The 17,001-nt window shown below is 37.5% G+C and overlaps 2 protein-coding genes across 3 annotated transcripts; both read right to left on the bottom strand.

The window, feature by feature from the left end:
- Nucleotides 1-5,291: 5,291 nt before the first annotated feature.
- Nucleotides 5,292-10,752, bottom strand: LOC145902482 (uncharacterized). The gene is made up of 5 exons (XM_082990472.1): nucleotides 10,148-10,752; nucleotides 9,703-9,823; nucleotides 8,324-8,448; nucleotides 7,900-7,973; nucleotides 5,292-7,817 (listed from the first exon to the last, which is right to left on the bottom strand). The coding sequence occupies exons 1-5, from the start codon at nucleotides 10,661-10,663 to the stop codon at nucleotides 6,071-6,073; spliced, it is 2,583 nt and encodes an 860-aa protein (XP_082846598.1). The 5' UTR covers nucleotides 10,664-10,752; the 3' UTR covers nucleotides 5,292-6,070.
- Nucleotides 10,753-12,630: 1,878 nt separating this feature from the next.
- On the bottom strand, nucleotides 12,631-15,858 carry LOC145902720 (uncharacterized). Of its 2 annotated transcripts, none has more exons than XM_082990810.1 (13): nucleotides 15,649-15,858; nucleotides 15,499-15,595; nucleotides 15,173-15,294; nucleotides 15,021-15,108; nucleotides 14,922-14,965; nucleotides 14,407-14,851; nucleotides 14,234-14,300; nucleotides 14,055-14,161; nucleotides 13,732-13,814; nucleotides 13,440-13,551; nucleotides 13,280-13,383; nucleotides 13,022-13,189; nucleotides 12,631-12,966 (listed from the first exon to the last, which is right to left on the bottom strand). In XM_082990810.1, the coding sequence occupies exons 1-13, from the start codon at nucleotides 15,808-15,810 to the stop codon at nucleotides 12,826-12,828; spliced, it is 1,740 nt and encodes a 579-aa protein (XP_082846936.1). In that variant the 5' UTR covers nucleotides 15,811-15,858; the 3' UTR covers nucleotides 12,631-12,825. The 2 variants fall into 2 exon arrangements, with proteins under 2 accessions (XP_082846936.1, XP_082846937.1); XM_082990811.1 differs by having other exon boundaries at nucleotides 14,234-14,291.
- Between the last annotated feature and the right edge of the window lie 1,143 nt (nucleotides 15,859-17,001).

The raw sequence follows: 17,001 nt of genomic DNA, 5'->3' as shown, positions 1-17,001 counted from the left end.
GGTTTCTGAACGTTTCAGATTTGAAATCAAATCTTGCGCCTCCCACTCCTAAAAAAAACTAGTCAAAAACTGCCTTTTACTTTGAATAATACTCACCATGCAGTAAGATGGATAGGTTGTTTTTTGTTTGTATAATGCGTATTAGTGGATGACAATTCAACGTTGTACATAGCGGGGCGGCTGCATTGTCGAGTTTGTTCTGTGCTATAGGCTTCTCACAAGTGCAAAACAACTTAACTATCCATTAAGCCAGTGATTCCTAACGTTTTTGTGGTTGCGTACCATTTGGGGGTAAAACAATTTCGACGCGTACCACCTAGTTGAGTGTTACAAAGTAACCTAGGTAAACCAACCAAAATATTGTATGGGGACAAGAGGTTACCTCTGGTATTTTCGTCCATTATTACAACACAACTGTGCTTATGCCCTTGTTTAAGTTGTAGGGAATTCGGCTTGTCATATACTTCGAAACATTTTATTATTTTGTTTAAACTTGGTCTTTTGAAACCGCTTTCTTCACTCTTACATTTGCACCCAATCTTTCTGACGCCATCGCTAGTTATCTCGCTTTTGCTTTATGTCTTTGACTTACGCTACTTCTTCTAACTCTCCTTTGTCGCTTAATCGCAGCAATGGTTCCTTTTTTTTGCCTCGTCTTTGATATCTCCATATATATTTGCGACTCCACAAATAAACGAATCGTGGCTTTTGGTCTCGTGATCATAACTTGTGGAGCAATGTGTTTAATGAATGAATACTGGATCAATTTAAAACCAAGACCAGTGTATATATTGGGGTACATCATTCCCAAGCTACATGTCGCTTTCTGCCAAAGATAAAGAACTAGAACCGAATGCCAGGGTAACTTTTTAAAAAAAACGGACATTGCAAAGTTGGCTAACTTCATTTAAAGCAACCTCCACAGTCACCCACACAGGGCCGGGCTATTCAAAACCTTGTGGAAGCTGTGGCCTGTGTGGACACTTCAAGGGTCTCAAAAGCATGGTGGATGAGGTTCATCATGTCGACACTCCGTCTGGTTTGGTGAAGCTTCACGACCAATTAAGCTGCACCAATTATGGCATATATGTGGCAATATGCAGAATATGTCATGACAAATATGTGGGACAAACTAAAAATAAGTTTTCCACCAGAGGGAACCAAACATCGAAAATGTGGAGAACTTTTAACACCAGTGCCGCGGGTGACAAAAGTGCATTACTCCGCCATTACGAAGTACACCACCATCAACAATTCAGCGAAAGACCAACGCTAGCTGAATGCTACTCTGTGGTGTTTTTACAACAACCCCACATGGACCAATTGGACATATACGAGGACATATGGCACAAAAACTTAAACGCAAAAATCAACATTCAAAAATTAATTTTACCGTCAGTTATACGTGAGCCCGCCCATTTTATTTTATTTCTTTATTATAATCTTTTTATCGTTGTTTCACCTGTCTGACCAATGTATGCCTGTGGTGATAAAAAAGTAGGTCACTCGTAACATTTGATCACAGCGTCGTCCATCCATGTGAGCACTGGAGGTTTCTACTGTTCGGCCAGTTTTATCGTTTCATCATTTTAGCATGTAACTATGTCTTTTCTGTTTATTTTGTTTGAAGAACTGAAGATGCTTTAATAAAAAGCGAAACATGTATTCTAAAACTAGAAGCGTGGACACAAAGTTGTTCTAGTAACATTTAAAATTCATAACTTGTGGACTCACAGATTAGTCCAGATCTCGGTTTTGGTCTCAGACCGAACTTAGGTCCAAGAACAGACCATCGGTGACGGGTCCTGTAGCCATCGTGGTGTACAGACAAAGAAATTCTGGACAGATTTGATGTTGGGTTCGCGGTAATGCAATTCCGTCAAAACCTTTCGACATACCATTCGCGTCCCTTCATTGTCGTGATGTGAGAGTCCTAAATTTATTTAGTTGGAAAAAAGGGAAAGGCTTCCATTTACCTTTGTTTGAGCCAAAAAGGACGGCATGGCAACTGTTTGTATCAAAGAGACAATAGATTATAATTTGGTCGTTGGCCTCTTCGGCAGATGTAGCGATTAATGTTTGGATCTGATGAAAATTTATTATCATTATTTGTTTATTTCTAAAGTTTCTTGTTTTATTTATAGTTTTACCTGTTCTTGTGACGATTTACATATGGAGCCTACTTTGCTGTAATGAATGGAATAGAACTTCGTGTGTTTATGTGTAGGATGATTCTGTCTCCGCTTAAGCACCTGATGAAGTTATCAAACAGTTTTGGCACAGAGGTTCCCAAATAGTGCGATGTTTTAATGTTGTAGGGGAACCGCATGCCTACATTATTTTCATGCCAACTGCGTGACCTTTTATGCGTCGTTATAACATTTTATTCAGCTGTCCGACTCCAATGGAACATCTATAGGCCTACTTATTCTAGAGACCCTACACATTTAACACACTGGTAGCTCAAAGCCAGTTATACTTGGTACGTCGTTCCGCAAAGCAGGCTGACACATTCGTTAATGATGACGTCACGGCCTTGTCTAACTTTATATTCGAGTTCCTTTCACGTGACCTGCCCGCTGAGGTTTGCTTTCTTGGTCTGTTTCGACAGCCGGTCTCGCGAGAAGCCCAGTGGTTATGGCTGTGTTGGTAACCTTTGGTCCTATAGTATATCCTAATGAATGCATTGGAGCTTTGACATTTACTTTTCCTTTTGATATTATTGCATAATTTTTACAATAAAATGACTTGAAATATAACAGCCTTAAAATCAAGATCATCTAATTGGTAAAAAGATAACAAACCAGTAACATTTGTGGCCCGCCTCAAAATAATGTTATGATTTTAGACAAACATTTTGGTTGGTCACAACTCGTATAACACTGCTTTTGGCATAGATTGGATTTGTGCGCCTTTTGAATGCCTTTCAGTGCCTAATTAATCCAGTAACAAACCAATTCAAAAAATGGATTTCCCATTTTAAATCCAGAAACCGCGCTTTAATCCAGAAACCACAAGTAGTTCATGTAATTTCTTGAAAGAGCATTTAGAGCCTATATAAAAACTTGCAACTGCGACGGGAGAATAACGTTTCTGTTGCCATTTAACACTATTACAGCATCAAGAAATAATTTTTGGGCGACCGCTGTTTCTAGGTTAATTGCAACAAGTTCCACCCTAAAAACAACTCCAAAAAATGGTATTGCTGTGTTGTGAATGGTCAGTATTGGATGGCAAAGGATTTTTTTGTAAAGCACTAGATAGCAATCAAGAAAAGCATAGGTAAAACAGAAAGAACAAGAATTGTCGAAGCTTTTACCCGTGCGTTGTTCTCAAGCTAAATTAAAAAACACTTGTGCAAAAGTTAAAGCAATAAATAATTTTCTATTACTTTTCTTTAACAGGGTCATAATAGTTGTCGACCAGTGTCGTTGCACGTTTGACTGTTTTTGAAAACTTTGTGAGCTACATATGAATTAAGATTTTGCGAGCTGAATAGGTTTGTTAACCTCTGCTGTTGTTTCGCATGTTTTAACCTCACACTCGTTCGTGTTTTGTCTGCTTTTGTCATATAGTTGCACTAAATCCCTACCATGCAAAAATACGACCGCGTGGGGATTTCACACCAGCCTGAGACAATGGATCTGGTGGATTTTTATAACCTGAGATTTTTCCGTTGAAGATCGTTCAAAAGCCGGATGTCGTGGAATGGATGCTGTGACTCAATTACGTGTTGAAATAATCGGCAAATGAAGTTACCACGCAAATAACCCGCCACCGTTTTCCTTAATTGAACTTTCACAATATGCACATAAATATTTTTTGTTTACCGAATGTTCCTTGCTGTTTAAAAAGACTTTTTCTCGTTAAAATAGTTGTGAAGTAACTTAAAAGTTTGTATTCCTTATTGGTACACAAACGACTTGACATCCGTAGAAGTAATATGTAAGATGGTGATTATCAAATGACGAAGTTTGACGCATTTTCCGACTATTTTAGTGTAAGGTCGGAAGGACTGAGACTTCCGAGTATTCATCGAGTTTGCTGGGCATTTACATTGCCTAATAAGTATTTGAAAGTGCTGTTGCAGGCTAATAACTCCGCAAGGCGATAACGTAAGCACCTAACGGCACTACAAACCCATAGCTCGTTTTTAACCTATAACCTGTATTATGCTTGTGTTATTCTTCGTCCTCTTTCATTGGTACATTAAGTTTCGTATAAAAGTCTACTTCGCTGTGCTGTGTTGCTTTCTTATAGCTGAAATATCAGCGTTGCGTTTGCGCACATTCGCACTGAAATTGTCAAAAGAAATATTTTGATACTTTATGTGTTGACACGCATAATACATTTCCACAGGCAAGATGAGAAAAATTTGTTTTTTGTATCAAACGCCATGAGTATATTACAATGTTTAGATTAGGAAAAGAAAAACAAGCAAATTGGACAAGGCAAATCTTGTCCTAAAAGTATTTAATGAAGCAGAACCTAAAAGGAAATATTGGGTTTGCAAAGCATACATTAATCCCTTCAACAAATACGTGCCTATAGGATATGTCTAAATTTAACGTCATTCTGGATGGCATATATTGTCGCAGTCCAGGAAAATGCCCGTCTTGTTGACGTCAAAATTGCAAAGTGCCGCTAGGGTAGCTGTATCCGGATCTAAACCGACTTGTTTCCCAATATGGCTGTTCAATATAATCACGCCATAGAATGATGGCGTTGTTGGTTTGGTGTAGCCATTTTGACAATATCCATTTAAATTGCTTTCTTTTCCTGCTTTTGGAAAGTTGTTCTAAATATATTTAGTTCTTAATTTTTTATTGTCGAGTTTTGTGTATAAACCATTGTGGAATTATTCAGAAGCCTACCAATATTACACAAAGTATTGATAAAAAACAGTCCATGTTCAGTGAACATGATGCAACAGCCGACGGCATTTTTTAGAGTTGGGGTGCCAAAAACGGTCTGCTGGCAACATCTAAAAAATTACCGCGAAATACGATGACGAACATCCTCGATAAATGTACGATATGTTCTACCCTAACGCCGCTTTTAACCGATCAATTAAACTTTTTCACCATCTATGAGATCTGCTCCCGAATTTCAGGGTATCATAGGGTGACACTGCGAGTCTACTCATTGTTAACAAGGCCCCGAATAAAATTTCTGGGAAAAATAATGCGAGCTTGTCACCAACCCGCGCTATCGTCTTTATGAACAGACTGAAGCAGGCTGACATTTTTTTGTCCGAGACTCATTTTACGCTGTGCCGCAAATTTGGGCGCCATTTTATTTATACCGGAGTACGTAAGCAAACAAAAATAAAGCCATATCAATCGTAAACTGTGAGGAACATAAAAGGTTTACCCAAACGCAAAAATAGACATGACAACTACCTTATAAATTCGAAAGTAATAACATAATTATGCCATTACTACATAAAGCATTGCTTGACAATTAAGTACAAAACAAAATTATTAAAAAACTTCAAAAAAAAACTTTGGTTTATCTTTTATAACTTACATTCAAAAAACAGTGAAATTTTTTAAAATGTGTTGCAGAAAATGTGCGTCAAACATAATTATTTAAGGTTAACAGTGGAAACTGAAATACATAAACAAGTCAAACTTAATGCGAAATAAACGGAATATGTACACATGTACAGTGAAAACTAACCGCCCCCTTTTCAAAAAAAATACACATTTTGGCACTATAATAAGACAACAACAAGCCTATAATTGACAGCAAGTTGAGTGTTTACAATATTCGGGGCCAGACTGTCGCTATTTTGTCGCACATAATTGCAATTCTCTACAATTGGTAAGATTTTAAGTTCAAATAGAAGCAAAATCAAACTACATGACAATACACACACATACTTATTTACAAACAACATTACAAAATAAGCACGCGTAAGAAAGTGTGAAAATACAGTGAACCCAAACAACTTGGATCTTCTGATGATTTCTAAATACATATGGATCTTCACTAAACAAAAGGTCTGGGCCTTGAGTTTTCCACTAACCAAGAAACACGATTTATTGCACTAAAACTTTGCAATAGTTTAAGAGCTCATGTTCTGCTGACAATAGGAATTATTGAGAGGCACAAAATCCGTTGTATTTGCGGGGCATGAAGATTCGAAACTATTTTCTGATGCTGGGCTTTCAGCAGACTCAGCACCTTCTATGGCTACTTCTTGCGGGGAACATTGCAGATTATCATACAATGTGCTCGACGGCGTTGACTGTGACTCGAAGACAATACTCTTTTCGTTGCAATCATCACACGAGAGCTGCCTTGAAGGGGAACGTTTAAGTTCCATACTTGGTCCTGTAGTTTGTGTTACCGACCCAATATCATTGTTCGAAAAAAAAAAACTAGATGTTGAAACATTTGCTTCGCTTGCGGCAGCAAGCTCTTGTTTGTAGTGCGCATTTTCAGATTTTTGATTCGGTAAAATTCCTTGATGCTGATCGTAAGTTATTTGGTTTATCATTGTGGCAGAAGATGTTGTTGCTCTAGCAGACAAGGTTTCAGCAAGCTGTAACGTATCAGTACCTTTATATAATCTTCTGTCTGCGTACGTTTGATTGCCAGTTTTATATACATAATACGTGTTGGCATTTTCTTGAAATGCAGGCTTGTTTTTGTCATGTGCGCGATATTCACTAACGAAAGAATCTTTTGGGGGAGACGCTGATAATTCCTCTTTAACAATATATTCGTTATCATTTTCAACATCAACAGGGAGGATACTTTCGTTGTCACTGCATTTCGATTTTTGCTCACAATAATATCCCGATTGTTCACTGTAGGAAGAGAACGATCCCCTTATGGAATGGAAATTTTCGGCGGAATCGTGACTGTACAATGTCAAACTCTCTATTGAGGTGGGAATCAACTCGCCTGATTTTTGTTCTATTTCGGTTCTGGTGTTAGGTGATGGCAAAACATTATATATGTTTGGTTGCTGAGCGTCTTCGTACCCGGTAACCGGAGAAACGGACAGCGAATTTTCGGGACTGACGTATGTACCACAACTAAAATTACCTGAAAGGTAAGGCTGATAAATTTGGGCTTTGGACTTGTTAGTGGCAATGGCCGAGGACCCGACTTCAGAGCTATTAATAACCGTACTTTCTTCAAGCGAATGTGCGGAACTGTGAGGTAGGTATGTGTGTTTGCTGTAATCCACGTCAAATTGATTCCAATATCGCAAATTTTCATTGCAACATGCCACGGTGGACGAAGATCCGAGTTTTCCAACTGGCCAGTCTGAATAACAGTTTGATGAAAAGTTTGTTGTCCCAAGTGTTGATGAAGGGGCAGATCGATCGTAGATGTTGGCAATGTTGCTGTTTGAAAATCCTAGGGCGGAGCCAATCGAGCGACAACCAACTGAATCAAACGTTAAGTCATAGTCAGTCCGGGATGCAGTTTTGTCTTCAAGAAAAGAGCGAAACCTATCTCCATACGATCCTGCTGAATGTCTTTTGTGACTTGACGTTCCAAATGTTCCTGCATCAACATTTCCTGGTAACAGGCCGATCCCAGCATACACTGAAGACGAGCTGGAACCTGTTCTCGGTGAATTTAAACCCGAAAGATATTTGTCCTGCATAGCCCATGCCGTGTATTTGTCGCTGTAAGTGTTAACTGATCCACGCGCGTTGCTTTTGCTTTCATTTATGTTTCTACTGCTTTGATTGCAAATTGATCCCTGTGTGGTGGATTGATTTGAAAAGTTATTTGTGTTCTGCTGATTTCTTGGAACACACAATTTCGAAACTCCAACTTGTTGTTTTATTCTGCGTATGGGTTAGCATGTTAGCATAACATAAACCATAATAGTATGACATGTCCTGCTTGTGAAATTGCCACACAACTTACGTTTTAAACTGTTCACTATGCCGTGCATTGGCCTTTTCCTCATTCGATGACTTTCCTCGTCTTGTTTTGGGTTCCTATAAATTGAGACGTGGAATAGTGACTTACGAAGTAATTTTTGTATAACACTGTTATAATGAGTATTGTGCCTCTGCGGGTTTTGAAAAAATTAAGATGTTCACCATTTGCAGGAATTCTAAGCAAATGATAGTATGTCATCGTCCAAAGAAAGGCGGTTGCTTATTAACGTGGGGTTTGCCACTGGGGCATCAAATTTCATGGCGCATTTCAGGAAACTGAAATAAACCAACTGCAAGCGTTGCCGCTACTGAGAAAAAGATTTTACGCAGCAACCAAATCCCTCTGTTGCGCCACTAACAGCTTGCACCTATTTCCCGTTTGACAGAAATTAGCTAATTTGTTAAACCTTGGGTTTCCGCCTTGGACGATATTTGTAGTCCGGATGTTCCTGTAGATGTTTCTTTCTTAATCCTTCAGCTTCTTTTTTGTAAGGATCCTTATCATCCTCAGACATTTCTTTCCATTTTTTACCTGTTAAGTAAAACGGTTTAGCTGCAATTAGTCACGGAAAGGATGCATTTTTGCCTGTAAAGCGTATAGTAATTACGTTACGACTCTTCAATATGCTTTTATACGGACAAAATGTTTGGTATAAGAGCAGTAATGCAGAGTTTTGTCACATAAACCTACGGGCAGTCAGGGAAGCAATCGACCAATTTACAACGCTTCCTGGCTGATTTGTTTTCCATCCCTAATAAACAGCGTTGCAGTAACGCGGCCCATTGCTTCTGTCATTCAAGCTAGGTTGCTTCTTTCCAACCAAATCTTAATATGGCTCTTTGCTTCCATTTTAGCAAACAATATTCACAGTACATGCTGCTACATTGTGCTGTTCATACTGACGGTTACTTGGTTTTACAAAAACACGCAATTTTGTCGCGAACTTTTAAAAATGATCAAGTAACCACCAATACTATGTCTTGTTATGTAAAATATTGTGAATTTGTTTCCAAAGTCGTTTGTGGACCATAGTATTTTTATTTGATTAAACTGTAGGTCGGATATGGAAATCCAGACCTCTGTAATTTGATCTTTGTACACAATTTGCTTGTTTGATGCCTTCCTAACCGCATTGTTGAGGTTACATTTGTTTCCTGATATATTGCGATCATTGTTGTCTTATCAAGAGCTGTTTTACAGGCTTGCCAGCTGGCTAGATAATTAACAACTTGTCAATGGTTTAAATGCAAACGTTGAAAGAATGCGCACCTAAGGCAAACAGTCACCTTAATTTAAGAATCCTCAAAGGGGTATTAGCGTCTTTGGTGTATAACAACGAAACAAATGGTATAAAATAAGCCTAATAACACGTACATTAATATGTCTGAAAACGATCATATATCATATCAGTGCCAGAAAGATACTTTCTAGTACCCTTAGAAAAGGAAGATTGAGCCTTCAGGCGAAGGCAGACAGTCGTAAAACTGGCGTAATTTGTTTGCTATATTTTACGATTAAAAACACACAAAATTTAATACCATTTTAAATAAAAATATGCACGCTTTGTGACTTATTTATTTTTAACAAAGAAAAGGACGTTGTTGCATCGGTAATAATTCAAGTGCAATACAAGAATGCGCATATTAAAGTGACCATTTATATTCAGAACACCACGATAATTTGCAACGCTACAAAAATCTATGAAGAAAGCTCCACTAAGGAAAGTTTCGATAACGGCGGCTGATACTTCCGTAATATATCGCTGAGGTATTGTGGAAGACTCACCAAGCATTTTACTCAGTTCAGCGTTGTGATGGTCCGGATATGCTTCAGCCATTCTTTTGCGCTCGGTTTTTGCCCAACACATAAAAGCGTTCATCGGTCGTCGTATGCGAGGTTCATCGTTCTATAACCGATCATTTAAGTCAAACTTTGTTTTGACAATAAATCAGATATAGACATTTTAGCGTTATCTTTCAAAATATTGTAATAACTGTTACAAACGTAACCTAATCGTTGAACATGAAAAATCAAAATGGCGACAAATTTTATCAAATTGTTTTTTAACTACTAGCATATTTCAATACAAGTAAGTGGATTTCACGTACTCGCGTAATTTGATTTTTTGGTTCGTTTTTCCTTCAAAATGGAGGAAGTTGTTTCATTAAACTGTTCGGCTAGTGAATAACCTTTACATCGCCGCTTAAACTGAAAATAACATCTAAATAACCTTTTTTCCTTGGGATTTGGTCGAGTCACTTGATGATTTGGTGCGTACCCTCGGATTTGCTGCAACCTTGTTGCTTGTTTCGGGATACTCAGGCCGAAGATGTTGATGTTGAAACCCCATACCAATGCCATACTGAATAGATGGTTGATACGGACTTATTGTTTCCGACTGTGAATTGCCAATTAAGGTTGGCCATGTGCTTGGAGAACCGGAATATTGATTAGAACCCAACGGATTAGCGGATACGTAAGCTGGTGGACACAATAAAGCTGTGTTGAGACTCATCAAAACATTCGCAGACGATTGGGGACAATTGTCTAAAACATCAGAAGAACTACCAACCGATGACCGTGACAGAATAGGAGTTTCAAAAATGTTTCTGTGGTTGTATGGGTTTGGTGGAACGAATGCATCGACTTGATGATTTGGGTAAGCATCATTAGACGCGTGATAAAGTCCATGCGAGTTGCATGTCGATCCAGAACCAGGGGCAACCACATGCAACATTCCCGTCATCGTTAAATAAGCCTTTCCTTAAAGTATATTTGTTATGTTATTACTATGTATATCAGATCCCTCAACCAAAACGTATGACTGATGCGCTATTTCCTCCTGCTAAGCGGAACAACAGCGTATAAGAGTTTGCAACCAGACGATGTGCTATGGAATATTATGACTTTTACTTAATTTAAACTAAACTTTTTTCTATTCCTGTATGTACAATTTTCCGCAAAAGTTCCCACCTTATCAAAAGACCGCAAACAAAATAACGTCTGTCACATATTTTCCTGCCGAACAATTTTCTTGCGGTTGTTTAAATTTTCGTTCCAACTTAAACTTATATGCGAATAGCAGCACGAATGTGCCCTTTTCTTTGAAGCCTCCTTTAGCCCAATGCAACCGAAAATTGTGCAACACCATCAAATCTGTCAGGGTACGTATTTTTACGCAATGAGTTTTCCTTTTTCGCAACCCGTTTCTTTAGCGCCCTCTAGGAAAAAATACTACAGAACAGCTATCATGCAAATTTTTTTCAAAAGGGCTGTATTCGCATTGAAACATATTGAGGTGTGTTAGTTTAGGACGAATAAACAAAGAAACAAAGTTAACATCCTTGTTTATAGATGCTATAAAAGATTCATCTTCCGAATTTCCATCATACTCATTTCTGAAAAGCCAAGAGGAAGCCGATTCGTCTGCAACTGAAACATGTCTGCAAGTGGAAATAACCCTTATAAAGAATGGCTCTCGGATTGCGCCTCTGGTGTGGTTAGTTGGCTACAACGTCAACAAACCGTTGGTATTAGCCAGACAACAAATAGGCTTATCCCGTACATACGTGAATCACAGTCTGTCGATAAACAACTGGGCATTTGTTAAAAATTTGTTTGTTTTTTATTTTGTCTTTCAACCGAAGGCTGATATTCGTTAAAAATATTGTATACAATGTGAATCTTCAAAAAATGGTGTGGATTTTGTTTTCTACAAAAAATATCAGTGCAGCTGTATCGTTTTGTACTACGATCTTGCCAGCTGCATGGCCAAACAAGAATAAATTTTTATTATTCATTGAAAAACTATAAATCGGATTTTTGTTGCTTTCTCTGCGTGATGTAAGCGTAAAAGGCTCTCTTTTAGGTGAAATACAGGCTCCGCATTCCCAAAAATAGGCCCAGAAAATAAAAAGGCGGGGGTCCCCAATCCCCAGATCGGCCCGTGAGACATATGTAACTGGTCCGTACAGAAGAAGAAACTATTGGGTCTGATTTGAGAATGTTGCACTATTCATCTCCGCAGAACTATCCAGACACGCTGATACACCGTTCTTGAGAGTTGTAGCTTATATGCTCCTTGTATTTATTGTTTAGTTATAATGCGTATGTCTGCTGTATATATATTTTACGCCTGAAGGCTGGTCTGTAAAAAATACGACTTGTATTTTTATACTACCAGTCCGTAATGCAAAAAAGGATGCATGGGGACCTCTGGCTTAAGGAATAGGACAACAAAAAAATATATTGCACAGCCTATGGGCTTGGTCGTAATCCCAATGTTGACATGTGGGGAGACGCTTGTTTTTTCAACACTGAATTCAGGTTAACTCCTATTCTGTTTTCTGACCAAATTGTCATATTATCATCCATGAACAAACTTGCAAAATGTACAGCGTCATTCAATAGCGTGTTGTTTTTTGCTAGAAGCAATAGCAGAACACTTGCGGAACGGCCAATTCGTGGAATATCTTGTAATTCCTAAAACTACTTCCCAGAATAGATATGAACCGCAAGAAATTAACAGCGGCATGTAGGTTTTCGCAGCTAGACCAATTTGCCTCCAAGGTAAATACCGGGTTACGCAACACGACAGTTGCGGTAAACAATGGTATAAAATTTGTCACGTTTTTGCGTTTATCAAATAGCTTTGGCAACCACACATCTTCGGAAAGGACGTTTTTCCATACACCAGTTACACAAGTTTCGTAACTTACATTTATCGAGAAACACGTCAATAAAAAAATACGTTCACAAAATGGCAGAATTGGAAATACAACGATTGAAACATTGTAATTGCACTAAGTTACATTTGGCACGAGCTGTAAGTGCAACTGTAATAGGGAAACTTGAGAGCAAAGCCTCTGTAGCACGAGAAAGAATGGCATCAACTAGACAACACAAAGTTTAATGTTTTGAATCTCCACAATTAGCCGGTTGGTCTTCAGTGGAACTGTGTTGACATCGACGATGTCTGCTTAAACTTGCTTTTTCGCGAAAGCTAGCCTGGCACTGTGAACACTGGTATAGGAATTCTCCAGTATGAACCTAAAGTAAAAAGAAATGTCACAAACGGGTATAAATGATGGCATTGGTCATTTACATTTTTATGCTTGACTAAGCTGGATCGTTTGGTAAACTTGGCCTCGCATTGGTCGCATTGAAAGGGTTTAATTCCCTTATGAGCAAGTATGTGGTAGTGCATTGACGCTTTATCTCGAACACGCGCATGACACCAATTGCATTGAAAAGGTTTTTCACCTGTATGAACCTGCAGAAGAAAAAAAAATTACAACAATGTTTTATATAGTAAAGTAAAAATATAGTAAATTATATAATTTTATTTTGGCCAATTCACCACCTTTTGATGTCTTTGTACGTGACCCAGTTGGGTAAACGCTTTGCCACATACGTTGCAATGATACGGCCTTTCGCCAGTATGAGACCTCATATGAACAGACAATCCTACATACAAAAAAATACAGGTGAAGTACTTGTACATTTCTTTCCAAATTTTGTACCTGCTCTGCTTGGAAAATTTGAATTGCAATTTTTGCATTGGTAAGTTCGTCGGGATATCACTTTGCTCTTATCTGATTTGGGTGTATTATCAACGTTGTTATTGTGCACGACCTTCCAAAAGAGAATAACAGAACAATTACTTGAACATAGAACCCCTTTAGAGAGAAAAACGTAAAGGAGGACAGTATATGTTTTTTTATGAAACGCAACTATCAAGACCACGTAGTTTTTCATGTTACGTAACAATGTAGTTCAGCTGGCGCCATATTGTTACTGCGAATTACACCTTACCACCGTTTTTGTAGTTGTAGTAGAAGAGGTTGCCTCTTCAAATAGTTTGGAACCACTTTCTTGGTTTGGGAAGAGTATAGTACCTATGCAATGTTTTTTTTGTTATTTGATAAATATAAATGATCTTTTACCTGGCTAAAAGTTATGTGATAGTATAGGAATGTTACTTAGATAAGAAAACAAAATTCATGCCAGAAGTATTACCCTCTTCAATATATTTAGTTGTACAACAGAAGTATTACAAATAGATTTTTTTTGGTGAAAAGTATTGAGTGAAATTTACACATAAGTTTCTTATATTGCAAAACATTATTTTCACATACTTTGTTTCTCTATTCTTCTGTCACATGGTGTTGGTGATAAACTTTCTCTATTACTTTTCTGTGGTGGATTTTCAACTTGTTGCAGGCACATGGGTAAAACAGGTAACCTAAAGTCAACAAAAGCAAGTTTGTGATGTTGGGTGGCAGTATTAACTTTCCAATGTCTTTTTAGTAATTACCCATGGGAAAAATGACCATAAGTTTGACATGGGACTGAGTAATTCCTTTGGATGGTATCTGTGCAAGCTGAAAGGTAATGTGTTTGCCAAGTTGTTATTTTTATCTTAGTATTTGCTTGATTTCTGTTAAACAGATACATTTATTAACCATATGGAAAAGATGAACGTTTTACCTGTATGTGAGTAAAATGAAGAAATTGATGCTGGTCCAGAAGTTTTGTGCAATAGCACTGGAGAATGGAATGGAACCATGAAGGAATGGGGAAACAGGCCAAATGGACTAGCATGACGATAAACAGTTGTTTGGGGAGAAAGCGGCTTTTGCAAAATTTCATGTTTTGCAGAACTTCTTGGGAATATTATTTCATTACTTGAAATGTTCTTAGAACTGAGCTGTTTACTGTTTATAGTTTCACCACCTTTGCTTGCCACCTTTAGTTGTTCGTTACGTACCAATGTGTTCTCCAAACATTTATTATTCTTTTTTTTGCCTACATGTTTGTCTTCTGAGTTTGTGTCAATGGGTGAAGGAGATGTTGACCGATTGATTTTTTCACTTACTTCACATTCTTTTAAAATGGTTGTGAAATAAGTTTTGCAGGTGGTATCTTTGTCTGCCTGTGTATAAAATTTACAATTTTCAGTAAATTTCTTACAGCCTAAGTCAAATGAAAACTGATCTAATAACCTCAGGAATGCCATTATTGAACCTTTGCTGATCCACCAGCTTTTCTGCTCATTAAAAACAAGAATAAAATATACACAAAACAAAATAAATTTATCCTACCATCAAACACTGGAAAATTCTTCATCACTACAGATTGGGAAGTTGATAAATTGTGCATATTTTTGTACTTGTGACATATAGATCCAACCTAAGTATTAACAGTTTGCTGCTAAAGTAGTTTGTTTTAAACCAAGTTATGAAAATGTGTATACCTGGGGTAGTTTAAGCCAGTTGGCGGCTGCCTCAATCTCAGTAACACATAAGTTGGATAAATTAAGTTTGGATGTATAAATTACATTTAATAAACACTCAAACACAGAGGAAGAAACCATCCCTTAAAAAATATTAATGTGGTTAATTAAAATTAGTATCAACAAACAATGTAAGAACCCACACTTTCGAGACAGAATGTTATATAACACAAAATGCCCTCAGGGCATATTTTGTTTCTTATCAGATCCACAGTATTCAACACACTTGGTTATGAAAATGTATGTACAATTTGCAGTAACAACAGTATGTAAGTATGTTTACCAACCTAACTGCAATACAACTTTATTTTCTTGCACACTGTTTTTTCCTTCCAAAAGTGCAATTGTTGTTTCAAAGTAAGAACTACTTGCAGCAAGTATGGCCTAAATGTATAAAATGTACTGACATAGTTAACAGTTTTATTGTCAATTGTTACCTTGTGGGCATAAAAAACTTTTCCATCCTTTGTGATCACACTTGCATCACAAAATTGGCAGTTTTTTCTCTGCCAGTTCAGCTGAGACAAAACTAAAGTGGGATAGTCCACAATATCAATTAGTGTTGACACAGGATGTCTGTTTTCGTGCTCCATGCACATATAATTATATTATAGCATTTGACAATCTAGTATAAGACTGTTTTTTCAGCAGACTGTGTCAAAAAACAAGTATTAAGATATACTTACGTTTTTACTTGAATATACGAAGAGCACACAAGAAGCCTACTTGCGCATTTACAACACGCAGCACTATTTTCTAAAGTTACATAATACATAATCTCGATCTTGCTTGCACACAATGGAAAAAAAGCTCGCTACGTCGGGTTGTTATTTAGGGTATTTACCTAAGGCATATGTTTTTTTAAATGAAAACAGTGCAATAATCACCAGACAAAATGATTTACGAATAAAATATAGCGAACAGTAAAATCATAGCATACTTATATTGTAGTGCAACGACTTCTCTTTTTTTGTTTCTTTATTCTCTGGGAAATATTTAAAGTTTTTTTGCGGATTCAGACAAAATAAAAATGTTTGGAAGTGGTATGGCTAACATCTCTTTTGTAGCCAAAAGCTATTCAAGAAAATTGAAAAAATGTGGCTTAGAATATTTTAAGTTAGGTTACTGGATCTTTGATGTGCTTCTCGCTCATTTGTATATATCTTGAACAAAACGTTTAAAATACACATTGTTGGAATGACTGCGCGGAAGATTGGCTTGCAAAACCGTTCCTGTTCACTTTCACCACACTGCTTACAAAGAAAGCTCTCTAGTATGACAAAGGTTATATAACTCCAATCTTATCGCATATAATAATTGCAGATGACTGTAGTGGTGGCACCTAGGGGGTTCATGCGAGCCCCTTCGTATAATTTGCTCATGAAAATTCAGCACATAACACAAAACTGTGCATGGTTCAAAATTTTTCTGATATAATCCCTTCATAGCAATCTTTTAATGTCACTGCATATAGCAGTACGACCAACGTAGCCTATATTGTTTAGCAAACGAAGCTCAAAAGTGTTGGCCAACAATACATCTCATAACCATTGGCGGTGGGATGTGATGCAAAGGTTCTACTGCCGTTGAAGTTTACCAAAAAGACGCTGGTCGACAAAACTTTTTTTCCAGTCGACAAAACTTCAAACGCATAACTCTGCCGTTTCTCACTGGATTCCGTTCATTTTTTTGGCAAGGTGCATAGATTGACACAAACTTTATGAAAATGCAAAATGTTAATTTCGAACGAATTTTGTAACGCATATTAATATGCATTGTCATAAATCCGC

The sequence above is a fragment of the Ascidia mentula genome, chromosome 5, assembly GCF_947561715.1.
Source record: "Ascidia mentula chromosome 5, kaAscMent1.1, whole genome shotgun sequence".
NCBI lineage: Eukaryota > Metazoa > Chordata > Ascidiacea > Phlebobranchia > Ascidiidae > Ascidia > Ascidia mentula.
Note: the sequence above shows the minus strand (reverse complement) of the source record. Positions and strands in the feature narration are given on the sequence as shown.